The 26,922-nt window shown below is 50.6% G+C and overlaps 1 protein-coding gene across 1 annotated transcript; it reads right to left on the bottom strand.

Annotated features, from left to right (window-relative positions):
- Nucleotides 1-958: 958 nt before the first annotated feature.
- Nucleotides 959-26,261, bottom strand: HCN3 (hyperpolarization activated cyclic nucleotide gated potassium channel 3). The gene is made up of 8 exons (XM_028710789.2): nucleotides 25,884-26,261; nucleotides 13,958-14,387; nucleotides 11,607-11,768; nucleotides 10,033-10,251; nucleotides 8,969-9,115; nucleotides 7,464-7,704; nucleotides 6,483-6,647; nucleotides 959-3,818 (listed from the first exon to the last, which is right to left on the bottom strand). Exons 1-8 carry the CDS (start codon nucleotides 26,240-26,242, stop codon nucleotides 2,725-2,727), a joined length of 2,817 nt encoding a protein of 938 aa, XP_028566622.2. The 5' UTR covers nucleotides 26,243-26,261; the 3' UTR covers nucleotides 959-2,724.
- Nucleotides 26,262-26,922: the final 661 nt, after the last annotated feature.

Genomic DNA, 26,922 nt, shown 5'->3' with positions numbered 1-26,922 from the left:
ATGGACGAAAGTGAATCGCCCTGTATGGGTCTACTGTGAGTAGGTGTAAAGTTGGATACAGTGCCTGTACTGGTCACAGAAGTTGGCTTTTTAGAAGAGGTATTCCCTCCTGACATGAAGAGTAAAAGGGGAGTGCCTCTTTTAAGATAATATTAATATGAGTATGAGTGTAGAATGGGAATGCCTGTATTGAAATGGAATTAGAATCTTTACTCAGTCCGAAACGTTTAAATCATTTCATCCGATTAATCCAGAGATCAGGAATGTATGTGGTCCTCCACAGCAGCATAGCTAGTCACTCGGGTGCCTGGTGTGGGGGCGTGTCCTGCCCATGGGGGCGGGGCGATCCACCCAGGGGGCGGGGCAAGCCTCTCTGACGCTTGGCGCCTCTCCGCCGCCTCCACCTCAGCTGTAGGGCAGCTGAGGCAGAGGCGGTAGGCAGACGTAAGCCCCATGCTGCCGTTTCAGGCAGCACGGAACCTACAGGCGCCTAAGCCACCACGTCACTCCTAAAAAGTTCCATGAGCCCAATTTATTATTATTTTTAAAATTCATTTTGTCACACACACCCCAGTGATGACACCCAGGGCGGACCACACCCCCGCACCCCCTTCCTCAGCCACTGGCCCTCCAAATATTATAGGACTCCAGCTCCCATCAGCTCCAGACAGCATGGCCAACGCTCAGGGATTGTGGGAGTTGGAGTCCAGCAACACCAGGAGGGCAGGGCAGGTTCTCCAGCCCCGGATTAACAGATTGGAGTTTGAGACAAATTCTAATTCATGCTCCTTCTATTAGCACAAAGATTTGCACTTGTGCAACAGAACTCTCCCCATGGTTCTTCCCCACTGTGTGTGACCCATGCTATCCCCACATCTATTCCAGAGGGTTGGGTTAACGTTAACCCCATAGAACAGATTTGTGGTGGGAGGCATGGGGGGAGAATGTTCTGTTGCACTGACAGAACTTTGGAGAGAACTGTATACTGTGCGCATATGTATATGTATGTATATATGAATGATTTTTTTCCTTGTTGATATGCAGGCAATGTGTGCAGATTTTGTTGATTAATTTACCGGTGAATCATCTAAATCAGATAGGCAAAAGTGCCTTCAATCGAGTGACAGAGCTACAGTAAAGGCAACCAGGGAGAAGTAAATAAGTTTCTGGGGCCCTCCCTACAGCCGCTGAATGTGGATCATCAGCTTCCTGGACCCCCATTCATGCTCCGTCGTCGGTTCTCCTCCAAATCACACTTCCCCCTCCCTGAATCGGGATTTTGAAGGAAGGGAAAGTGTGATTTGAAGGAGAGCATCATACAGACGACAGAGAATGGACGGAGGCACAAGAAACTGCCTATATACATTACAACATGGCCGTCTGTCGTGGATGCTTTCGTTGAGATTCCTGCATTGCAGGGGGTTGGACTAGATGACCCTCGGGGTCCCTTCCAATTCTACATTTCTATGATTCTAACATTAGTATGGATGAACCTGTAGTTAATCGGAAGCAGAGGGGGCAGGTGCTTTCTAAGGCCACCCTCCCCAGATGGAACTGGGATCAAAATGCCAAGCAGACTCCTCTGAGGAAGTCTGCAGTGCAGCCCTACCAGGTAGGCCTCGATGCACCTTCAAGTGAGTGGTCCCTGAACCAGTTCGGTTGGGAAGAAGAGACAGGGGGTTCATAGGTGTGTATAAGGGGGGGGGGCTCCCTATTGCCTGGCCCAGCTGCTAAATTTATGGCAGTAGTAGCAAGATCAGAATCGGATTTCCAACCCATTGTCTCCGGCACAGAAGAGACGGACAGATGTGGGGGGCAAAGGACTTGGACGGGTGTCCTTCCTCCCCTCTCCCATGGAACCGGGGGTTTCTACAGCTACACACACTCTCACAAGACACCTTGAGATCTCATATTGCACAAATTGAGAACGGGCTTGGGGAGGTTGGGGAAGAGAAGTAGGACCAGATAAAATATCTCCTTCTTAAAAATACCCCTCAAGGGAGGGGGGGAGAGAGGGTACAAGGGGGCATGGCACTCATCCAGGAGTGTCCACAATGTTGTCACCACCCAGCGCTGGACGTCGGAGGCAGATTTTGTGTGGCCGGAGACTTCTGGGACTGTCGTTCGGCCTCCTCCGCACCTCTTCCTTCACGTTCAAAAAGACAGGCTGTGCTGAGGGAACGGGGCGCCCAGACTTTATTGAAAGCGAATCCCTTCTGCTGCCTCTCCTCGCCCCACTGGCCCTGTGGGGGTTTCGATATGGGGCAAAGCCCACACAACCCACCGTCAAGGGCAGGCCTGGAAATGGGGTGTGTGGAGGCACTAATAGGTCCAAAGGGGGCAGGGCAGAAATGAGGCCCAAGGACAAGTGTCCCCAACCAAAGGGTGGCTGAGGGGGTTTGTGGCCTGGCTTTCTGCCCCCTGCGGGTGCGGCACGGGGCTCGGCGGGTGCCTTTTGGCAAGGAGCTAAGATGGCGGCAGTGGGGACGTTGGGCTTTCCTCGAGGGAACAGCTCCCTCCCTCCTTCTCCAGTCAGTCATGGCTCAGAGACCCATCAGGCCGACGTTCGAGGCAGACAGCCTGCCCCGAGATGGTGGCAAATTGCCCAAGTACCCGTTTCCTTATCTCTGGACGGGCCTCCTGGCCCCCGCACCTGCCCAGGCCTGCCTTTCCTACAGGCTGACCTTCCGACATCAGAAAGTGCAGCCCTGGACTCTTGCGGCCTCACATATTGGACGTGAGCTTCGCTTTCCCAGTGTCCACGTCGGGGCTGAATGCCACAGAACCTTTGCGGGACGGGGCGGCCGTGTGGCGGGGTGTGGTGGCAGGCGACTGAGGGGTGCTGGGCCCGCTCCCGGACCGGCTGGACCCCGAAGCGGCCTGCTGGGGAGAAACAGGACGCCTGGCAGCGCTGGGGGCCGGCTTGGCTAGAAGCCCGGGGACCGAAGGAGACGACCGGTATGTCAGGTTCCCGGCCGACTTCCGGGCTTGCTGAGGGGGGCCCATGTCCGCCGGCTGGGTGAGCCGGTTCGGCAAGGAAGGCTGGGAGGCCGAGAGTGGCCTAACATCCTGGGTGAGGCGGCCCGCCGACAGGCCCTGTGTGCTGCGGTGTTTGACCAGCTGCTGTGGCTGCAGAAACAAGGAGATGTGGGAGCCTGTGGCCCGCGAGAGGCTGTAGTGGAGAGTCCGTCCGGGCGGGATGGCCGCAATGCTCGCCGGCTGCTGCAGGAGCGAGGTGGAGACAGAGGCGCCGCGGGACTTGGAGAGCTGAGGCTGGCTTGAGGCAGCTTCCGCTTTCTGTATGGGCTGCGGGATGGGGGGTCCGAGAGGAACGCCACGGGGGCCGGTGCTTTCCAAGGGCGACGGGCACTGGACCATAGGGGAGGACGGAGACCCGACCGCCGGCGTCTGTAAGTGGGACTGCGCCCCCGAAGCGGGAGAGCTGACCGAAGAAGGGCGCGAGCCGCCCAAGCTGGGCTGGGAGCGCCGGGGCTGGCGAGGGTATAGCGTGGCGTCGGGGGATAGAGGGCTGGTTACAGAAGAAGGGGGCAGGAAGATGTGAGCCGCGAGGCTCTGCTGGTGCGTCAAGGCAATGGCGACGTTTGTGGTGGCGGCGGCGGTCTGCAGCGGAGCGTGCACCAGGGGCTCCCAGATCACGGCTTTGCCGCTGAGCTCGCGCCCGGCCACCACCGGCTGCAGCTCTTGGATGTTGTGCGCCATGTCCTGGTCGTGCTTGACGATTTGCTGGATGATCTCTTGGTTGACGGAGCTGGAGCTGTGTTCGGCCCGCTTGCGCAACAGGATGGAGTTCTTCTTACCTGGAGAGACACCGGAGGATGAGCAAAGGGCATTATTTATCATCATCATCATCATGTCTACGCACAGCAGCGGAAGGGCTTCCACGCTAGGCCTTAAGCAAACACAGCCTCTTTTCACAGTGCCAGAGGCTTGGTCAAGCTACCTTGGGGTGAATTCCGTGCTGGTGGGCAAAGGGCAGGGGGACGAGGGAAGGAGAGGGTGGCAGAAATCGAAGGCTGCCTCTTGTTTAGAGTAGGCCCGTTAGTGGACCAAAGTTAGGTTCATTAGTTTCAATGGGACTGCTCAGAGTTGGGCCTAGGACCCTCGTACCTACGGGACCGCCTCTCCTGGTATGCCCCACAGAGGAACTTACGATCTTCAAACAATAACATCCTGAAGGTCCCAGGCCACAGAGAGGTTAGGCTGACCTCAACCAGAGCCAGGACTTTTTCAGCTGTGGCTCCGATCTGGTGGAACGCTCTGTCCCAAGAGACTAGGGCCCTGCGGGACTTGACATCTTTCCGCAGGGCCTGCAAGACAGAGCTGTTCCACCAGGCCTTTGGCCAGGGCACAGCCTGACTCCCTCCTTTGGCAATCTTCACAGAACTCTAGCCTCATGGTTGCCATCAATTTGATTTGAATTAATTTTATAATGAAATGATTTTAGAATGTTGTATTATTTTATTGTTGTTAGCCGCCCTGAGCCCGGCTTCGGCTGGGGAGGGCGGGATATAAATAAAAAATTATTATTATTATTATTATTATTATTATTATTATTATTATTATTATTAGCTGTATGCAACCCAGAGAGGGTATAACAAACTTAGCTGGTCTCTAAGGAGCTACTGGAAGGAATTTTTTTATTTTGTCTCAACTACGGTAGACCAACACGGCTACCTACCTGTAACTGCAACCCAGAGAGTAAGAGAGAAGGGGCGAAAAGAGAGTGAGAGCGAAGCGAGCAGCAGAGAGAGAGAAGGAGATGGCAAAAAGAGAGGAATTGAGAGAGAGGTGTGGAAGAAAGAGGCATATCCTTCAACTATCCCAGAAAAAAACTGGGACATCTGTTTTTTTCTTGCGGGAGCATGGCAGCTCTTTGGGGTACCATGATCTCTTGTATGATTTTGTGCCGCGATTGCCCCCCCCAATCTTTTTGGGGGCTGCGATCTTGCACTGTGCCTGAAAAAAGCGCTTTTATCGGGGGGGGGGGGCGAAATTGTGGCACAAAATCGTTCAAAATCACAGTGCCCCAAATGGCTGCTGTGCTTTCATGAATAAAAATGGGAAGGTGGCATCAGATTTTTTTCCTTTGAGGTGTTGGAGGGGATGAAGAGGGAGTGTGTATTTGTGTGTGCGTGTGAGAGAGGGGGGGGAGCAGAAAAAGGGAGAGATAAGCAGGGGGCTTGGTTTTTTTTGCTTCATAATCAGTGCCTCTGACTTCCCCCCAGAGTCCCCTGCCCCCAGGCCAGGAGTGGAGAACCTCAGGCTGAATGCTGGTCTCTAGGGCTCTCTGGAGCTGGGCTGGTGTGGGGGGTCTTCCCAGGCCACCCCCCCCACACACACCAGCCCAGCTCCACACCCTCTGTGAGTGTTTCCCCCTGACTGGGATGTGCCTGTGAGCTCTGGTCTTGCTTCTTGCTGGTCTGGATGCAGGAGAGAGGCCTTTTGTGAGTGTCTGTAGAAACCAACTGTGGCGTTTGCCTCCTAGCTGGGTCATAAGGAAAGGGTTAAAATGAGTGTGATGTGATTGGCCAGTGGAAACTGATAGGAGGAGTTAGGGTTAGAGGGGGTGTTGTGTGAAAGTCAGTTGAGAGTTGGGTGTTGGAGAAGGAAGAGGGAGGAAGAGTTTGTGGGTTGGTTGAGTTGTGTGGTGAGAGAGTGAGAGAAATTGTTAGGTGGAGTCAGATACAGTGGTGCCCCGCAAAACGAATGCCTCGCAAGACGAAAAACCTGCTAGACGAAAGGGTTTTCCGTTTTTGAGCTGCTTCGCAAGACGAATTTCCCTATGGGCTTGCTTCGCAAGACAAAAACGTCTTGCGAGTCTTGCAATTTTTTCGCTTTCCCCCCCTTTTTCTAAGCCGCTAATAGCCTTTTAGCCGCTAAGCCTTTAATAGCCGCTAAGCGGCTAAACCACTAATAGTGCTAATCCGCTAATAGGGTTGCTTCGCAAGACGAAAAAACTGCTAGACGAAGAGACTCGCGGAATGGATTATTTTCGTCTTGCGAGGCACCACTGTAGTTAGTTGGGATAATCAGTTTGAAGTTGTTAGGAACGAATAGGACAGTTAAGGAACTAAGATTAAGAAACTGCCAAGAAAAATTAACTGTAACCATAAGCTTGTTCATGCCTATAAAATAAACTTGATTATTTGTTAATGTTAACAACTGACTGGACTCCATGTGTACCTGTGGGAAACGGGTTGGTGGCAGCGAAGAACGCAAGTACAGTGGTGGCACAGGGTCAATAGACCTCCGAACGTCCGGGGACCCTGTGTGATTGCCACACCAACCTACTATACAAATGGCAGAATTTACTTCTGTTACTCTGCCTGCTTCTTCCCCTGGTCCCAGCCTCCACCGGCATGTGTCCTCCAGAAGGCTGCCCAGAAGGGAGTGAGGCCCCACCCCTGCCCTAGCCAGTGCGTTGGTCCAAGTGACCAATAGCCTCCAGCCACACGTCTCACCTATGCGGTCCAGTCGGTCCATGGCGACGGTTTCGAAGGCCCGGCGCATCATGGGATATTCCTCCAAGACTTCATTGAAGTTGTCCACCGAGAGCGAGTAGAGGCGGCAGTAGGTGTCGGCACGCACGCTGGCCGTACGCCGGCCGCGGGTCAGGAGGCAGATCTCTGCAGGGACCAATCGAGGGGATGGGGATCAGGAACAGTTTCAGGTGTTTGCCAGGAGAGGTTTGCACCCTGTTGCTTGATCACCTATGGCAAGCAAGGGTTGCCTCCAGGATAACTCTGGGAGAGGCAGTTTAGGGAGGAAAGCTTGTGCATCTATCTTAGGCCCGAACTGTTCTCATACTCCTCTACAAAAGGGAATTACTGGAGCTGACACAAATAGCATGTGTGTGTGTGTGTTTTTTTGGGGGGGGACCTGACCCCTTTCAAGCCAACCTGCTCACCCAAACTTTTTCCCTATTTCCTTTTCGGCACTCATTCAGGTAGGCTGCAAAATGGGACCCAAAAAAGAGAGTCCTAACCATTCAGAGCGAGGTCAGAAAGCATTTACCTCTCTCTGATTTGGCTTGGTGATGTTCTCACCTAGCCAAACCTGATTGGTTATTTGGTGCCGTGATGTCATTATGTTGGCTACATGATTCCCGATTAGCTGGATTAAAGAGCACGTAGAACCTATCAACAGCAACAACATCAAATTTGCCGCACAGCGGCTGCCAATAATGGTAGAAAACAGGAGCAAAATGGATTAAAACAGCGTGGCTGTTCTTGGTTGGGCTACAAAATTATTGGCACTCACACCTTGAAGAATCATACATTGCGAGAATGCTGGTTATTGCCTCCACAATTCAGCAACCCCGGTTCGCCAGCCATCTTTAAGCTTGAATTTTGAAAGTGTAAATAAATTTGAAAAACACAAAGCCATGTTTGGGAGCTTGCTGATTGCTCCCCCCCCCAACACCCCTCTTCTCTAACACCTACCCCCAAAGTAGGAACCATCTGAGAGCTTCATCTCTTTGGAGCCTCGAGTCAGGATGCTGACCACGCCGTGTTGGATGAAGAACATCTTTTTGCCCACGGTGCCTTCCCTGATGATGAAGTCCCCCGGCTGGAAGACCTCAAAGCGCAGCTTGGTCAACATGGCCGTCACAAAGTTGGGGTCAGCGTTGGCAAACAGCGGCATGTTGGCCACCAGGTTGCGGCAGTTGAAGTTGATGATTTCCTAAAAGGGGGCGGCAGGGCAGGTCATAAATCAGAAAGGAATAAAACCTGCGCATGTGAGAATCGTGTGAGTGAGTTTTTGGAGCGCTGCTGGAAGTGGAAGGCATAGGGACATGTCTTGCTCTGTGCTGGGCTTTGGGGGCACCCTGCCCCCCTGGAAACCCAATGTGGAAGCAAGATCTACAAGAGCGTCAGTGCTGTGAGCCCCTCCAACCTATGCTCAGGTTATATATATGTGTAGAAAAAAAGGAATATCCTAAAGACCCCACAGTCTCTGTTGACTTTATTCCAAGGAAACAGTGTTGTGTATCTCACTTGTCAAAGATTAGGTAAAAGGTAAAGGTAAAGGTAAATGGACGCGGGTGGCGCTGTGGTCCAAACCACTGAGCCTAGGGCTTGCAGATCAGAAGGTTGGCGGTTTGACTTCCCGCGACGGGGTGAGCTCCCGTTGCTCGGTCTCTGCTCCTGCCAACCTAGCAGTTCGAAAGTACGTCAAAGTGCAAGTAGATAAATAGGTACCGCTCCAGCGGGAAGGTAAACGGCGTTTCCGTGCGCTGCTCTGGTTCGCCAGAAGCGGCTTAGTCATGCTGGCCACATGACCCGGAAGCTGTATGCCTGCTTCCTCGGCCAGTAAAGCGAGATGAGCGCCGCAACCCCAGAGTCGTCCGCAACTGGACCTAATGGTCAGGGGTCCCTTTACCTTTACCTAAAGCTAAAGGACTCCTGGATCGGTTAAGTCCCGTCAAAGGCGACTACGGGGTTGCGGCACTCATCTCACTTTCAGGCCAAGGAAGCCGGCGTTTGTCCACAGACAGCTTTCCGGGTCATATGGCCAGCCTGACTAAACCGCTTCTGGCGCAATGGGACACCGTGATGGAAACCAGAACGCTTGGAAACGCCGCTTACCTTCCCACCACAGTGGTACCTATTTATCTACTTGCACTGGTGTGATTTCAAACTGCTAGGTTGGCAGGAGCTGGGACAGAGCAACGGGAGCTCACCTTGTCACAGGGATTCGAACCACTGACCTTCTGATCGGCAAGCCCAAGAGGCTCAGTGGTTTAGACCACAGCACCACCCGCGTCCCACTGCCAGATACTGAGGCACGTCCAACAACATGAGTTTGTTCAACTAAGACTTTCCCCCCTTAGCTTATATGAGTGCTGTTTTGCAGTGAAGAGCTTTGGATTCCCTTTTCCCTATCCCTGTTCCCCAACCTTGACTACCCCTCCCTCTCCAGATATGGGTGCTGCCCAGGTACGTACCTCTTTGAGAGGCTCGCTCAGCTCCCCCAGGATGTTCTCCTCGTCAAACATCTTGCCTTGGTAACGGTGTTCGTAGTACTCATGGATCCGCTGCCGTGTGTCTCCCGGAAGCTTGTGGAAGGACATGTATTGCTCCACTTGCTTGTACTAGGAGGAGAGACGAGGGGAGAAGAAAATCAGAAGAGCGCAGCTGGATCAGGCCAGAGGCCCAACTTGTGGGAGCAGAACATTGTTCAGGAAGGCAGGAGAGGATATATTGTTGTTGTTGTTGTTGTTGTTATGTTATTATTATTATTTATACCCCGCCCATCTGGCTGACTTTCCCCAGCCACTCTGGGCGGCTCCCAATCAAGTGTTAAAAACAGTACAGCGTTAAATATTAAAAACTTCCCTGAACAGGGCTGCCTTCAGATGTCTTTTAAAGATAAGATAGCTGCTTATTTCCTTCACATCTGAGGGGAGGGCGTTCCACAGGGTGGGCGCCACTACCAAGAAGGCCCTCTGCCTGGTTATTAATATCCTTCCTAACTTGCACTAGCAAGTTCCTTTACTTAGCAGAGTTTTACATTCCACTTTTAAACTCACAGTGGGTAGCTGGCTGCAGGCTTGTGTAAGCCTTTCACTATTACACAATTCAGTACTGAATTGTATATTCCTAGTAAGTTCCTTATTATCTATCTTAAAAAATAAACACGCCACAATCTTGTTTAAAGTATATAAAAAGTAGTTTACTCACATTCAGTTCACAGCTGGATCCCTGAAGGCAGACTTAGTTACAAACTATATACATGTAGATCTATCCCATATGGGGATAATCCCAGTGTCCTCTGTTGGCTGGAAGCATAGGAGCATGGGAAGTAGTCTTGGACTGAGTCAGACCCCTTGCTCCAACTAGCTCAGACCAGTCTACGCTGACTATTCCTGCATTGTGTGGCAACTCTCAGCTTCCAGCCTGCTTTGAAACTGACCGGCAAGGTGAGCCTGCAAGAGCTCAGCTTTCCCACAAGGCACATTGCAAGACACCAGGTCCTCCACAAGCAAAACCGGGCGACCCTGCAGCTCACCTTCTCCTGGTACTGGCGGCGAGAGGAGTCCAGTGACTGGATGAGGGCGGTGGCATGGCCGATGAACATGGCGTAGCAGGTGGCCCCCACGATCATGCTCAGCATCGTGAGCCAAACGTCCGTCATGCCCTCAGGAGCCTGCTGCCCGTACCCGATGCACAACATGTGGCTCATGGCCTTGAAGAGGGCGTGAGAGTACTGCTTGCCCCACGAGTCATTCTGTGGGGCAGAGAAAGAAGCGGGCTTCAGCGCAGGCCGGTCGTCGGTGTGCACATTTGTGGAGGTGGGAGCAGTCTCACCTGCACAGGTCCATTGAAACAGCCGTTTCTGGTCAGTATGGTTACCTAGGGTGACCACAGAGATCACCTCCAAGTGACCTTATTTTATTTTTTAAACCCACTTCTTTTCATTGTTCTAGAACAGGCTTTCCTAAACTTGGACCCCCAACTGTTGTCGGACTACAATTCCCATCATCCCGGACCACTGGTCCTGCTAGCTAGGAATTGTTGTCAAAAAACAGCTGTTCTAGAATTATGGGCTCAAAGGAAAGTTAAAATTTGGAAGGGTGATGTGGCCAGAGGTGTTTTGACCATATATCAACTAGAACAGTGTCTCCCAAACTGGAGTCCCCAGCTGTTTGGGGACTGCAATTCCCATCATCCCTGACCACTAGCCTTGCTAGCTATGGATGATGGGAGTTGTAGTCAGCTTGGAAAACCAAGTTTGGGAAACCTTTTCTAGAATTATGGGCTGGTTTAAGGGCTGGTTTAAATAGGAAGCAACCTTACGCTGATACGATACGATAATCTTTATTGTCATTGTCCCATACAGAACAACGAAATTGAAAATCTACATCAGACATTCATAAACCAACAAGTCTGCTATCCCAGCTATCCCAGCCTGGTATGCCCCCTAAATACCCCATCATTAAATACAATATACTCCCATAGAGACTACCTTAAAAGTAAAGGGACCCCTGACCATTAGGTCCAGTCGTGACCAACTCTGGGGTTGTGGTGCTCATCTCACTTTATTGGCCGAGGGAGCCGGCGTACAGCTTCCGGGTCATGTGGCCAGCATGACCAAGCCGCTTCTGGCGAACCAGAGCAGCGCACGGAAACGCCGTTTACCTTCCCGCCGGAGCGGTACCTATTTATCTACTTGCACTTTGACGTGCTTTCGAACTGCTAGGTTGGCAGGAGCAGGGACCGAGCAACGGGAGCTCACCCCGTCGCGGGGATTCGAACCACCGACCTTCTGATCGGCAAGCCCTAGGCTCTGTGGTTTAACCCACAGCGCCACCCGGGTACCTATAGAGAGACTACCTTACACTGCGTTTAAAACCAAAATTGCATTTGAATAGAAACTGTTTCTCAGTCGTAGTCTTTATAACCCTGTACCTTCTTCCAGAAGGCAAAAGCTGAAAGAGATCATTTCCGGGGTGCGCACTATCCTGCGCTATCTCTGCAGCTTTCTTATGGCACCTGGAAGCATAGATTTGATCCACAGTAGGGCCTCTACCTGTCTTAAGCTGGCTCTGCCTGTTTATAGGAATGCTGTGGAGAGGCCCTTACCACCATGTGGTTGATGGAGACCCAGCAGTCCTCAGGGAAGTCCTGCAGCATGGGGACCAGGAACTGGAGACAGCCGTCCCAATGGCAGAGGAGGAGCATCATCCCAATGAGGTTGACGATCCGCACGACCGCGCTCGCCAGGTCATAGGTCATGTGGAAGATCTGGACAAGAGGAGAGAAAGCCGGGACAGACCGTGAGAGGAGAGACAGTAGCTGCCTGGGGTGCCTTTCGGCTGCATGACCCTAAGTGGCCTGGGCCCAGTATACCTGAAGGAGCGTCTCCACCCCTATGGTTCTGCCCGGACGCTGAGGTCCAGCTCTGAGGGCCTTCTGGCAATTCCCTCACTGTGAGAAGCAAAGCTACAGGGAACCAGGCAGAGGGCCTTCTCGGAAGTGGCACCGCCCTGTGGAATGCCCTCCCACCAGATGTCAAAGAGATAAACAACTACCTGACATGTAGAAGACATCTGAAGGCAGCCCTCTTCAGGGAAGTTTTTAATGTGTGACATTTTGATGTATTTTTAATCTTTGTTGGAAGCCTCCCAGAGTGGCTGGGGAAACCCAGCCAGATTGGCGGGGTACAAATAATAAATTATTATTATTATTATTATTATTATTATTATTATTACCATGAGAGTGGACCACTTATTTAGGTTTTGGACTCACTTTAAATACGCTCGTTGTTTTTAATTATCTGATGTGTGAATAACCTTGAGACAGTGGTTTAGAAGGCAATTAACAAATTAATTGTAACCACCACAGCAATAATAATACACATCTGTGGAGGTTCATGGAACAGACCTCTAGGGGAGTTCGGGCTTGGGTGAGCTCACAAAACTGCGATATTTCCCTTAGGATATGAGAAAGATGCTTCATGCCAGGTCTAATCTTGATTTTATCTTTTCTTTTTTGGAAAGTTTAGTTGTTTCTAACTGTTTGTTTTTATTAATGACTATTTAATTGCCTTATTCCTTTTGCAAACTGTTCTGAGCTTTTATTACAATCAAGTGGTATGCAAATCTTGTGATGGGCGGTGGGGGAATCTTGATTATTTTATTTAATTAATTCAGGGCGCCAGAGGCTTGTGCAAATCATAGTCCAGCAATAACCAGAGCGCACTATTATTATTATTGATTGAGTTTATACCTGGAGGTCGCAGGGCAGTTCACAGAAAAGATCACAACATATATAATCAGAAAAACAACAACCCAATAACAGCCCCCCCCCCCCGAAAAGAGCCACATTTTAAAAGGGTATAGGATGTCAAACAGATCAACCAAAAACCTGGTTAAAAAGGAACATTTTTGCCTGGTGCCTAAAGGTGTGTAATGAAGGTGCCAGGTGAACTTCCCTGGGGAAAGCATTCCACAGGCGGGGGGCCACTGCAGAGAAGGCCCTGTTCTCGTGTTGCCACCCTCCAGACCTCTCAAGGAGGAGGCACACGAAGGAGGGCCTCAGAAGATGATCTCAGGGTCTGGGTAGGTTCATACAGAAAGAGGCGGTCCTTGAGGTATTGCGATGTTTAAGGCTTTATAGGTCAAAACCAGCACTTTGAACTGGGCCCGGAATCTAATTGGTAGCCAGTACAGTCATACCTCGGGATAAATACACTTCAGGATAAGTATTTTCGGGTTGCACTCCGAGGCGACCTGGAAGTAACGGAATGCGTTACTTCCAGGTTTCGCAGCTCACGCATGCACCGACAGTCAAAATGACGTCACGCGCATGTACGGAAGCGGCAAAACGCGACCCGCGCATGCGCAGTTGTGTCTTATGTTCTGTTCAGGATGCGAATGGGGCTCCAGAACAGATCCGGTTTGCATCCCGAGGTACCACTGTACACGAACGGCCTTGGTCCTGTATACCTGAAGGAGCGTCTCCACCCCCATCGTTCAGCCCGGACACTGAGATCCAGTGCCGAGGGCCTTCTGGCGGTTCCCTCATTGCGAGAAGTGAGGTTACAGGGAACCAGGCAGAGGGCCTTCTTGGTAGTGGTGCCCATCCTGTGGAACGCCCTCCCATCAGATGTGAAGGAAATAAGCAACTATCCTATCTTTAAAAGACATCTGAAGGCAGCCCTGTTCAGGGAAGTTTTTAATATTTAACGCTGTACTGTTTTTACACTTGATTGGGAGGAAACTCAGCCAGATGGGCAGGGTATAAATATTAAATTATTATTATTATTATTATTATTATTATTAAACCAAAGGCAGCCCGATCAGGCTACATACAGACGGCCATGGGTTGTTGGTAAAGTGGGAGGCCTATCAAGCCCAACCTGGTGGGCCACCGTACTTTTGCATCTACCTTGGCTGGAGTCACATGGTGCAGTGGTCCTGATGTTGACTCACCTCCTCCCACTGGTGGATGTAACGGATGAGGCGGGAGAGGCGCAGGAGGCGCAGGAGGCTAAGGATCTTGGTGAAGCGGACGATGCGCAGCGCCCTCGCCGTCTTGTAGACGTCGGAGTCCACCTGGGTCTCCAGGTCCACGATGAGGAAGATGTAGTCGACGGGGATGGAGGAGACAAAGTCCACCAGGAACCAGGTCTTAAGGTACTTCATCTTGATGGTGTGAGGGTCCAGGATGATCTCGGTGTTGTCTTCCACCACGATGCCCGTGCGGAAGTTCAGGACCAGGTCGGCCAGGAAGAAGGTGTCCGAGAGGACGTTGAAGACGATCCACGGAGGGGTGTTCTCATCCTTGAAAAACGTGATGCCCACGGGCAAGATGATGAGGTTGCCAACCATGAGGAGCAACATGATCAAGTCCCAGTAGAACCTGCAAAGGGAGTAGAAGCAAGCGCACTTCGTCACAGCAAGGAGGGAAAGAGGGTCTGCCAGAAATTTCTTGGAGGGTTTTGGGTAAATTACATACACAGACACTCCAAGTGTCCCTATTTTCCAGGGACAGTCCCAGATTTACTGAAGCCATCCTGGTTTATGATTTAATCCTGGAATGCCCCGCTTTTCCTTTGGACGTCCCTATTTTCATTGGAGGAATGTTGGAGAGGACGGTGGGATGTCCTTATTTTCATCGGAGAAATGGCGGAGGGTATGGAATAGGACTTTTTTCAGCCAGAACTCAGTTCCGGCGCCTCTCAGGGGGGTGCTATTCTTCGGTGTAGCCAGGATTTTTGTTGGGGGGCAGGCTTTTGTGGGGGGGGCAGAACCTCAGTTAGCTTTGAATTTTTATCAATTTTTATTGCTTGGGGGGCAGCTGCCCCCTCTTGACTACACCCATGGCGCACCAGAAGCATTTTTACTTTGTATTATAGGTGAATATATTAATAGGCAAGATGTTAAATTGTTTTTATATGCAACAACAGCAGCAAGAGTACTGTTAGCCCAGAAATGGAAGCAAGAAGGAATCCCAATGAAAGAAGAATGGCAGACAAAATTAATGGACTACGCAGAATTGGACAAAATGACAGGAAGGATTCGAAACCTGCGGGACCAGAGATTTACAGAAGATTGGAAGAAATATACGAACTCTTTGAAGAGCAACTGTAATCCACAAATTACGCTAGTAGGACTACAAGAAGTTTCGTAAGGAGAAATGTATGAAGCATTGCAAAGTAGAGAAAGAATAGAGATATTAGTTACAAGTTAAATGTAATTGTGGAAGTAAGAAATGTATAATTGGTGATTAGATTGGAAAATTTTCAGGTGTGATTGATGGAAGTCAAAAAAAAAAGATGATATAAGATAGGAAAGTATGTTTAGTTACTGTTGAAAATGATATGTAGAAAAACTAATAAAAAAGTTTATATAAAGGACTACACCCATGGTGCTATTGCCATTCTAAGAGAACGAGGGAGGTGTTCGTGGTGAGTTCCAGCACCTCTTTTTCTCAAAAAGTAGCACTGGACGTCCCTATGTTCATCGGAGAGATGTTGGAGGGTATGCGTACATGGCAGTGTCAGAAACTCAGATACATAAGCTGGTTGACAAATAGCGCCTTAAAACCTAGTTTACAGTCACCACAATGGAATATCTCGTTGCCCTTTTTTTTTTACACTGCAATTTATCGTTGTTATTAATTTCATTTCTATACTGCCTCTGCACTGGCACAGCCTATTTACGATTGGTGTGTACTGGCACCTATTTCATTTCCAAAAAAACCCCACTGGTACTAGTAGTAGCGATAACAACAACAATAACAGCAGGTTCAAATTTGCTTTATTTCTATGTAGTTCCGAAAAGCCACCTTCCAAGCACAAGGGAGGGGTATCAACAGGTCTGGGGGAACCCCAAGGTTTACCAAAGGACCCCTCAATAAAGTGGGGTGAGCGTAAAAGAGGAGGGGACTCAAATCTGCCCAAATGTGGACTGAGCATGCTCAGTGGTCACAAATTGTGGCCTCTACCACAGGTGGAGTGGAAAGCAGGAGGGAGAAAGGAACGGAGTATGTGGGAAAGGGTATGGCTGGCTAAAACCCTGAACAGGAGCACTCCATCCCTTTTGCTGCAGGTAGTTTCTAAGCTCCTGATTCCTTTTCTGCGAGAGAGCGTGCTCCCTCTCCCCAAATTGGGATGCTAGGAGGGTAGTGATTATGCAGTGGAGTGGCAAATGCACTCTGGACGTGCTCAGAGGCACCCTACCTAACCTTATAGTTGTTTCATAGGTTTCTGGTGCTCTGCCCAAGCACTGAAGCTGCATTTGCAGGGCTCTGGCGTTCCTGCTCTAGTGAGATTTTTCTCCAGCCTTATCATCTTCTTTCTTAACTCTTTTGAGTCACAAGGATTGGATGGGATGGGTGAGCAGAGGGCAATCAAAGGGATAACATATCCCTGTACCTTCACTGCTCTTCATCAAGAGCATAAATCAGGGGTCAGCAAACTTTTTCAGCAGGGGGCCAGTCCACTGTCCCTCAGACCTTGTGGGGGGGACGGACTATATTTTTGGGGGGGGGGAATGAACGAATTCCTATGCCCCACAAATAACCCAGAGATGCATTTTAAATAAAAGGACACATTCTACTCCCCAACACGCTGATTCCCAGACCGTCCATGGGCCGGATTGAGAAGGTGATTGGGCCAGATCTGGACCCCGGGCCTTAGTTTGCCTAGCCATGGTGTAAATCAATCAGTCAGCCTATAGATCACATAAATAAAAAGAAAGAAAGGCTTGTCATTCACAGCCGTTTATCCAGGGGAGCTTTCTTTGTGAATTACAATCTCCATCTGCCAGTTGGCTTTTCGTTTTTTGTTAAGGGCTCAAAGAATTAATACATAGAGAAGCCATGTGTTTATTGACCAAAGATCATTACGCGATCAACAACGCTTAATCCTATTTCATGTCTCATCCTAAGGAGAAGGTCAAAAGCCTTTGCCCTGTAACATACCATCTGTCGAAGATCGATGAACAAGGCCTGGAGACAATGAGAATTCCTCTACGCTGAGCGGAGTGAGCAAAGGATTATGGGAGTCAAGCCAAGCCTTTCTGTCCATTGCTCTTATAACGTCAAGGTTCTCCTAGTGGCTGATAAGACCTGATCTAACTTAGAAACTGATAAAAGAGGAATTTTCCGTGGCGCTATGGGTTAAACCACTGAGCCTAGGACTTGTGATCAGAAGGTCGGCGGTTCGAATCCCCGCAACAGGGTGATCTCTCGTTGCTTGGTCCCTGCTCCTGCCAACCTAGCAGTTCGAAAGCATGTCAAAGTGCAAGTAGATAAATAGGTACAGCTCCAGCGGGAAGGTAAACGGCGTTTCCGTGAGCTGCTCTGGTTCGCCAGAAGCGGCTTGGTCATGCTGGTGACATGACCCGGAAGCTGTACCCCGGCTCTCTTGGCCAATAAAGTGAGATGAGCGCCGCAACCCCAGAGTCGGTCACGACTGGACCTAATGGTCAGGGGTCCCTTTACCTTTACCTCTCCTAGTGGGTGACAAGACCTGATCTAACTTAGCAACTGATAAATAAGGAATTTTCCCTTAATATTGTCCGATTCCCAGAAACCCTCAGGGGAAGCGTTTCCCAGCAAGTAGGGTGCACTGTTGGAAGAAGTTTCTCCTGTCAAATATCTCCTGTTAAAAGCAGAGAACCTTTTCACCATCTCAGGACACCCCTGACTTATTCTGGGAGGGTAGAAATCCACACTGAAAAACAACCCCAAGATTGTGCAGCCAGATTTCTTTTTTTTTGTTTGTTTCTTTTATTTCTTCTGTATGACCTTTATATTTCTGTTTGAGTATTTGAAAATGTAATAAAAAATATTTTTTTTTTAAAAAAAAGATTGTGCAGCCAGAAAGTTGCCTTATAAAAATAAAGAGCAGAAATGATTGTGTGTGTGTGTTGTTAGGATTCTTGCTCCATGCTTGCAGTCATGAGATTGTTGTCTATCACACGACAGTGTATGTTTTCATTCCACCGTGTGGGAAGTGATGGAGACAGGATGTTTTGGTATTACTGTGTTCCGTGATGTGGGACCATTGTCCTTTGTTCTTTCCCTTTGCTGTCTGATGAGAAAGAGGAAGGAGCTAAGTCAGAATGCTCCAGGTGTGTTATATGTAAATAAACGTAATTTAGCCAAAATGCTGTGCTACTGAGTCTGAGTCGCAAATTGCTAACACTCTGCAGGATCCTAAAGCATGCTAATGCCTTGTGGTATCAGTCGCTGTGATGTTTGGGCTGGAGAAAGCTTTTGAAGTTCCCGACAGACCAGGAGAGAGAACATGCCAGTCAGGCATGGGTCTCTACCAGGGTCCTACACACGAGTAGAACAGTGTGTGTGTGTGTGTGTGTGTGTGTGTGTGTGTGTGACAAAGAGAAAGTTATTTTTTTGGTGACAATCAGTGCTATTTTTCTAGAAAAAGAGGTGCTGGAGTTCACCATGAACTTCTCCCTTGTTTTCTTAGAATGGCAATGGCGCCCACTTGATAGCTGCCAGAGCTGAGCTCCAGTGAGCTCTGGCTGAAATAAATAAATAAAAGCGCCCTGGTCACAATGGAAATGGTTTGGTTATTAACGGGGAAAGTAATTTAGATTTCCTTTTAAATATTACACACTGCAACAAAATGGTGCTGTCTAGAGCGAAGCTCTTCAAGGCCCCAGTCACCCGGTTCCGTTCTCTCTCACCAACTTTCTGCCGCAACCTTCTGGCAAATACAAGGAACTGCACTCAGCACTTCAACATTGGAATCAGAGAGATGGAGGTACCCACCCAAAAGTTCCAAGGTGACCCGAAGGTCACCTTCTGCAGTTGAGCTGAGGTGAGTGGACCAAGGAACAGAGCTAGGAAAATGCTGGGAATAGTCCATGCAGATTGGAAGCCATCCCCAGCCTTCTGGTGAAGGATGAGCTCGTTTTCGCAGGCCCTAGAATTTTCCGCTCAGCTGACTTTTTCGCAGGTTCCCTTTTACAGGGTTGCCTTGAGCTGGCAGACTGAGACTGCTGCCATGGGATTCCCTTCTCTGTGCCAACTAAATCCCCAGTTCCCTTTTGGCAATTCCCAGGTTCCTGCTGCACCAGATGCCAAGGAGGCAAGTGTCTCTTACTGGTACCCTGGGCGTACGTTGCTCAGATAGGAGACTGACTCTTTGGTGCAAATTCCAAAGAGCACCGTAACCCCAGAGTCAGTCACAACTGGACCTAATGGTCAGGGGTCCCTTTACCTACTTGCTATTATATATATATAAAACTTGCTTGTTTCTTCTTTTTCATCCCCAACTATTTTGCCCCAAAAGGCAACTCACATTGACTCTGGTTTGTGAGAAATCGCTGTGTGTGTGAATTGGTTCCTGATCTCTATTGACATGTGAACACATCTGTTGCTCAGGGTGTGCCAAATACGGAAATCTTCAAGCTGTTAAATACAGAGAGCAGCGAGGAGACCGAGGGAAGCAGGCCGCATGTATTTCCACATGGCCACAGATTTGTTATGCAAACACAAGATGGGCAATCATTCTGGTGCGAAACCTGGCAGCCCGACAATTGCATCGCCTTCCTGTTTTCAAACCACCAACATTCTAGCCCTCAGGCTTTTGGAGTCAAACTTTGAAAGAGATTTCAACTTCTCCTCCACTGCTGACCAAGCCTCTTCTCTGTTGTAGCCTGTGGCCCTCCAGAAATTGTTGGACTCCAATTCCCATCAGACCCAGCCAGTGCAGCCTAGGATCAGGGATGATGGAAGCTGTAGTCCAAAGACAGCTGGTGAGCTAGAGGTACCCATGCAGCATTAGAGAATCAATCCTGTGCCTTTAGCCTTTTAAAAGGGGAGGGTCATATTCCCTTCTGGGTGTCATGGACTAGCTAGAGGCACCAGCTGGGGTACCCGCAAGGGAAGAAGACTCAGAGCCAGGGGGTTGGTGGCAGGATGGGGGTGAGTCAGAAGGAGAGGACTGGGAGCAGGAGGTGTGGGAAGCTGAACAGGCAACAGGGTTTAGTGAGCAGGAAGAGTCTGTGTCAGAGAGCAGTTCAGAACCAGAGGCAGAAGCGGAGACTGGAGAGGAGGGGGGCCAAGAGGCAGAGATCAGACAGGCTGCCGAAGAAGCCAGGGAGTCTCCTCTTCCTGCGAAGGGCAGCTTCCCTCCCTCCCCAGTCTCCCAGAACTGACTGGCAGCAGTTCTCCGGGGTTTAGACAGACAACATCCCCAGCCCTATAGGAGATGCTAGGGGTTTAATCTGAGGCTATCTACGCGCAGAGAGAGTGCTCTGCTATAGAGCTATCCCTCCACAGCATCATCCTTGACTGTTCGTTTGCTGGGCACTCTCCATGCTACCCCGTACCTCCAAGGTGCAGAATTTGTGGCCCTCCATATGTTGCTGGCAGGGCTGGATTTAGGTTTGATGAGGCCCTAAGCTACTGAAGGTAATGGGGCCCTTTATATGTCCAGCTGTCCTTTCTCAACGACAAATTGTCGCTGTTTTTTTGTGTTGAATATATGCTATATGGTAATTTATGGACCTAATAGGTATCTAAAGCCATTTGCACAGAACAAAATATGTATTTTTTTAAAGTAATTGTTGAACTGAAATCCGGAATGGATTAAGTTTGAGAACCAAGGTACCATTGTATATAGAAATGAGCAAACCAGTGATATTTTAGGGAGCAGGCTAGCAGGCAGGGCCCATTATTTACAACTCCTAACACCCATGACCATTGGACATGTTGGCTGGGGCAGATGGGAGTTGGAGTCCAGCAATGTCTTGAATGCAACAGGTTCCCCTAACTACCGTATTTTTTGCTCTATAAGACTTACTTTTTCCTTCCTAAAAAGTAAGGGGAAATGTGTGTGCGTCTTATGGCGCAAATGCAGGCTGCGCAGCTATCCCAGAAGCCAGAACAGCAAGAGGGATTGCTGCTTTCACTGTGCAGCGATCACTCTTGTTGTTCTGGCTTCTGAGATCCAGAATATTTTTTTTCTTGTTTTCCTCCTCCAAAAACTAGGTGTGTCTTATGGTCTGGTGCGTCTTACAGAGCGAAAAATACGGTACATGCAAAGTTTAATTTTTTTAAAACTCTTTACAACCTTCCTCTAAGACAGGGTTTTCCAAACTTGCATCTCCAGCTGATTTTGGACTACAACTCCCATCAGCCCTGGCTAGCAAGACCAGTCATCAGGGATGATGGGAACTGTAGTCCAAAAAAAAGCTGGAGACCCAAGTTTGGGAAACTCTGCTCTATGAGCTCATAGTAGCCAGCAGGACACACACACACACCCCGTTTCACCTTCAGAGTAAGCCTGTGAGGTAGGCCAAATTGAGAGATTGTGATTGGCCTGAGGCCACCCAATGGGCTTCACAAGTTAAGCAGGCATTTGAACCCGGTACCTGTCCAGAAAAGGGAGGCTGGTCCATGAGGGCAAAGCGGGAAGTGTCACACCAAGCTCAGTTTGCCCTTAGCCAGTGCCCCACCTGTGGCCTCCTTACCTATATCCAGTTAATAATAATAATAATAATAATAATAATAATTTATTTATACCCCACCCTCCCCAGCCAAGACCAGGCTCAGGGCGGCTAACACCAGGTATAAAAACAATTGATTAAAATACAACTTAAAAACAAGATTAAAATACATTAAAATGCAGCCTCATTTCAGCAGAAACTCAAATCGAAAACTTTTTGGGGATGAAAACGTCAAATCTTCACCAAGGCCCACTATCCAGACTGGTCCTACGTGGGCCAGAAAAAAGCCAGGGAAGTCCCCAAATAGGAGTTCCATCACAGAAGGAGAAAGGAAAAAAGAAAGAGGGGAAGGGAATCAAATTGACTCCAAGCCAAAGGCCAGGCGGAACAACTCTGTCTTACAGGCCCTGCGGAAAGAAATCAGATCCTACAGGGCCCTGGTCTCATGAGGCAGAGTGTTCCACCAGGCAGGAGCCAGTGTTGAAAAGGCCCTGGCTCTGGTTGAGGCTAATCTGACTTCCTTAGGGCCTGGGACCTCTAGGGTGTTGCTATTTATGGACCTTGAGGTCCTCCGCGGTCCCATAGGTAAGAGAGTCCTAGGCCGTGGTCCTAGTCCTAGGTCCATGGGGGTGGTTCTGCCTGTCAGCTTCCTCTACCTTCTTAGTCTCGTGTTGCTCCTTGTAGGGGGGAAGAGGAGGAGGGTGGGACAAAACTAGAATCTAGAATTAGTTGGCTCCTCTGCCTGCCACCGGCTCTGGCGCCACCTACTGTTCAGCTCCCTGCCTTCCACTCCACCAGCTGAAAGGGGCCTCAGCCACCACTGGCTCTAACCTTCTGAGAAGTTAAAAGGAGATTGCATGTTCTGGTAAGTAGGAAAGAGACTGGCACTCAGCCACAAAATGTAAGTTAATTACAAAGATGTTAGTCACTTCACAATAGTCACCCCTCCATCCCCACATAAACACTGTGCTCCTAGCCAGTGGCTTGTTTTTGTCATCAGCCAAACCTGGGACCGGTGAACATTTTCCTTGGCAAGGTCCGTATTGGCTCACAGTAAAGCTTCTGGTGGGACTGCATGGCAGACAAAAGCACTCGAGGGGTATATGAAGCAGGGCTGCTGAGAGGCGTGGCCTAGGAAGAGGGGTGTGGCTTGGGGATACAGAGAGAGCCCAAGGGGCCAGACAGAGAAGCTGCATTGGGGCTGGAGGTGGGTGTGGCCTGGGACAAAAGTGGGCAGGGCAATGGAGGTGTCAATTTGCTTTTGTACAATATGGTTTCGCCGAAGAATTGATGCTTTTGAATTATGGTGCTGGAGGAGACTCTTGCAAGAAGATCAAACTTATCCATTCTTAAGGAAATCAGCCCTGAGTGCTCACTGGAAGGACAGATCCTGAAGCTGAGGCTCCAAGACTTTGGCCACCTCATGAGAAGAGAAGACTCCCTGGAAAAGACCCTGATGTTGGGAAAAATGAAGGGCACAAGGAGAAGGGGACGACAGAGGACGAGATGGTTGGACAGTGTTCTCGAAGCTACCAGCATGAGTTTGACCAAACTGCAGGAGGCAGTGGAAGACAGGAGTGCCTGGCGTGCTCTGGTCCATGGGGTCATGAAGAGTCGGACACGACTAAACGACTAAACAACAACAACAACAACAACACCACAACATGGTTTGAATTTCCTTAGATAAATGGCCCTTTGATCACACCTAACCTGGACACAGGTGTTTTCATATAAACTGCGGATGAGAAGCAGTAATCGTCTATCTATGTTTGAGGAACTTAGTTTCCCCCAAAATCTGTCTCGTGATATCAAATCAAAAGCAGATTTAAAATTTATAAAGGCTGCATAAAGGGATCCTCCTTTTTTTGAGGTACATTTTTCCACAAGGTGTTGGAGTACTAGACCTTGATGTATGATTGACCAATATGCCCTGAAACCAGCTTGTGCTTCTGTAAGCACATGTTCTTGCTCCATCCAATCCAAATATTTAGCCACTCAGAGGTCAGAAGCTTACTTACACACACACACACACACACGCACACACACACACACACACTTTTTTCTTTCTCTCCTCCAACATCCACCCATGCAAGCAAGAAACACTGGCCTACTTCAAGGTTCGATCCAGCCAGGCCAAAATATTTGAGGAGGGTGTTTGACAGCATAGCTGAGAGGCATGGCTTAGGGACAGGGTCCAGGGGCTACATAGAGAGGCCTGGAGGGCTGCATTTGGCTCCTGAGCCTGAGGTTTTCCACACCTGGCCTGGGCTCTTCAAGGACAGTCCTGCAACCCTTTAAAATGAGGAAGATGCCTTATAACAAGGCAGATTGTTGCTCTATCTAGCTCAATGCTATCAGTACTAACTAGTAGGCATTCTCTAAGATACCTGAAGGATCATCTCCACCCCATTGTCCAGCCTGGACACTGAAGTCCTGCTCTGAGGGCCTCCTGGAGATTCCCTCCCTGCGGGAAATGAAGTTGCAGGGAAGCAGGGAGAGGGCCTTCTGTGGAGCAGCCTCCCACCAGGTGTCAAGGAGATAAACAACTACCGTATTGGCCTGAATATAAGCCTCACTTTCCCCCCAAAATCTGACCATGAAAGGTTAAAGTTAAATTCACAACCTTACAAAAATTGGCTTCTATGATACCGCCGCTGAAACAGACATATGGTAAAATGGAACCGAATTTTAAGGGAGCGGTTTACATCTGGGTTTTGTCTTTTTTTTATTCCCCCCCCCCCTGAATTTTAAAGGTGTGGCTTATTTGTGGGTGTGGCTTATATGTGGGCCAATACGGTACAGTATATGACCTGCAGACATCCGAAGATAGCCCTGTATTGGAAACTTTCAACGTCTGGTTTATTATGTGTTCTTTTATAATCTGTTGGAAGTCGCCCAGAGTGGCTGGGAAACCAAGTCAGATGGGCGGGGTACAAGTCATTGTTGTTGTCTTAACTTGGGACCTTTTACATGCAAAGTATGCCAAACAGCCTTGGCCCTGTATACCTGAAGAAGGGCTTTCACCCACATTGTTCACCTTGAACACTGAGATCTAGCTCTGAGCATCTTCTGACTGTTTCCGCACTGCGAGAAGTAAAGTCACAGGTAACCAGGCAGAGGGCCTTCTCCGTAGTGGCACCCACCCTGTGGAACGCCCTCTTGTCAGATGTCAAGGACTATCCTGTCAGATGTCAAGTAACTATTCAACCTTTAGAAGACATCTATAGGCAGCCCTGTATAGGGAAGTTTTCAACGTTTAATGCTTTATTATGTTTTTGTATGTACTGGAAGCTGCCCAGAGTGGCTGGGGTGACCCAGTCAGATGGGCAGGGTACAGATAATGAAATTATTATCCTTAAAGGATGTGTTTTACCACCGAGCTATGATCCTTCCGCCTGAAGGATTCCTCTGCCTAGGGACCCATGACAGACAGGCGGGAGGACATAGGAATGTGCCTTACACTGAGTCAGACCATTGGTCCATGTACCTCAGTGCTGTCTACACTGACTGGCAGTGCCTCTCCAAGATTTCAGACAGGACTACCTGGAGATGCTGCCAGAGACCTTTTGCAGGCAAGGCAGATGCTCTGACCACAGAACTACAGTCTCTGTTTGCAGGCTCCCCTCACAGCCCCCTTAACCTTCAATTTACATCCACAGCAAGAGCTGGGGTCCATATTTGCATTTACCAAGGGCCAACACAGATTGGTTAATTGGGACGCATGGCATGAGCAAGGCCCAGGTGGCACACACAGACCGGTCAAGGAGGAATTTAAGACCTTTGCTTTCCTGCAGGCAGGATGTGAAATGAGAGCACCTGGTCTGGTGGATCAGGGATGACTCACTCCCCCCCGTCCCCCCCCCCTCGCTCCTCCCGCCTTTTTAATAGTGGGGATAATTCGGAATCTGTCCTGGGAGTTTTACTGTAAACTGAATGGCAGGAGATATAAATAGAACGAATAAATGAATAAGTAAACAACGGGGAGACGTGGGCCAAATAGCCCTGGGAAGGAGGGCTGGCCCTGTTGTTTCAAGAATATATGTCTCTCTCTCCTTCCCCCGCCCCCTTTTCGCCTTGCAAGGAGAGGGGGGGTGCTAAAGAGAAGTTGGTGAGGGTAATGTTGTGGAAGAGGCCGATGACGCCATGAATGCGCCCAGCGCTTTATTTTAAGAGCAGCTCGCCAAAAGCCCCCGCCCCGAGGACAGCCCAAAGCAAACCACCACCGTCTGGCCCTTCAGACGGCCTGGGCGAGTGCAGCTTGCAAGCGAGAGAGATTCAGCACCTCGGACAGCGCCGCGCGCCCCGCGCTCTGATTTCCCACGACCCGGTTGGTGGGTCCTTCTTTCAGGGCGCACCCACCTCCACCCCCGCTGAGAAGTGGGTCCCTGGGGTGGGGGTGCCCGAAGCCCACCCCCTCCGGCGCGCTCACCTGAAATCGCTGTAGGGATGGATGATCCAGTACCCGACGGACTTGACCCTCTGCTGCTCGATCTCCACCGCCTTGTGGCTGCCGAACATGCGGAGCGAGAACTTGTTGACGGCCGGCTGCAGCATGGCGCCCAGCTGCCGCTGCACGAAGGTGCCCTCGGGGCCGTCGGGGCTGGCGGTGGCGGCAGCCGCGGACGCGATGTCGGCGGCCACGATCTGCTCGGCCACGGTGGCCGGCGCCATCTCCGCTTTGCTGGGGGCCGCCGAGCCTTTCCGGGTGGGGGGCTCCGACCTGCCGTCGGGGGGCTGGCAGCCCGACCTGGATCCGCCCGGGGGCCTCCCCGCGGCCTCGCCGTCCATCACGGGCGGCGGCGGCGGCGCCTTAGGACGAGGGTCGGGGGGCCCCTGGAGCGGCCGGCGCGCCCCCTCGTGGGGCTCGGCGGCGTCCATGGCGCTCGTCGTCGTCATCGTCCCTTTAGGCGGCCGCCTTTCCTTCAGATGCCCTTGCCCGGGCGGCCCCGCTGCCCTCTCTCCGAGGGCGCATCCCCTCGCCCGCCCCGCTCGGGCCCGGCTCCAGCGGGGAGGAGGGCGCGCACAGCCTGGACGGGCGGGCGGCTGGGTGGGGCGCGCGGAGAGGCGGCAGGCAGGCCAGGGGGCCCCGGGGCGCGCATCAAGGGCGAGGCTGGCGTCCAGCAGCCTCAGCTGGGTCCGGGGATCGAGGGGGTACCTCGCATGGCCTGCCCCGGACGGGCGAGGGCACCGCCGGTGCCAGAAAGCCTGTTGCGCGCGTGCGTCCGCGCCCAAAGGAGCGGCAGCGGAGGAGAAGGAGGTGGAGGGTCGTCAGCCGGGCTGTCGGAGAGGGCGAGCCGGAGGAGCCATCCTCGTAGGAGCGGGCAGGGAAGTGGCGGCGGCGGCGGCGGCGGCACCAGGGCGCGCAACAAACCCAGTGAGCGCCGCCGCGCGCAGGGGCGGCTCTAAGGAACGGGCAGCCGGAGGGGTGCTAACTCGGCGAGGGGAAGGTGCCATCTAGCGTCGGCCCG

Source organism: Podarcis muralis, chromosome 16 (genome assembly GCF_964188315.1).
Source record: "Podarcis muralis chromosome 16, rPodMur119.hap1.1, whole genome shotgun sequence".
Taxonomy (NCBI): Eukaryota; Metazoa; Chordata; class Lepidosauria; order Squamata; family Lacertidae; genus Podarcis; species Podarcis muralis.
The sequence above is the reverse complement of the archived record's forward strand: the minus strand, read 5'-3'. Positions and strand labels throughout refer to the sequence as shown.

Excerpts from the sequence above, each read along its gene's own strand:
- HCN3 (XM_028710789.2), bottom strand. The coding sequence starts at position 26,242 with ATGGACGGCGAGGCCGCGGGGAGGCCCCCGGGCGGATCCAGGTCGGGC. Across the intron at positions 9,116-10,032 it reads GCCGCCAGTACCAGGAGAAG|TACAAGCAAGTGGAGCAATA; the intron begins GTGAGCTGCAGG and ends CTCTCCTCCTAG. Across the intron at positions 3,819-6,482 it reads GGACCGACTGGACCGCATAG|GTAAGAAGAACTCCATCCTG; the intron begins GTGAGACGTGTG and ends GTGTCTCTCCAG.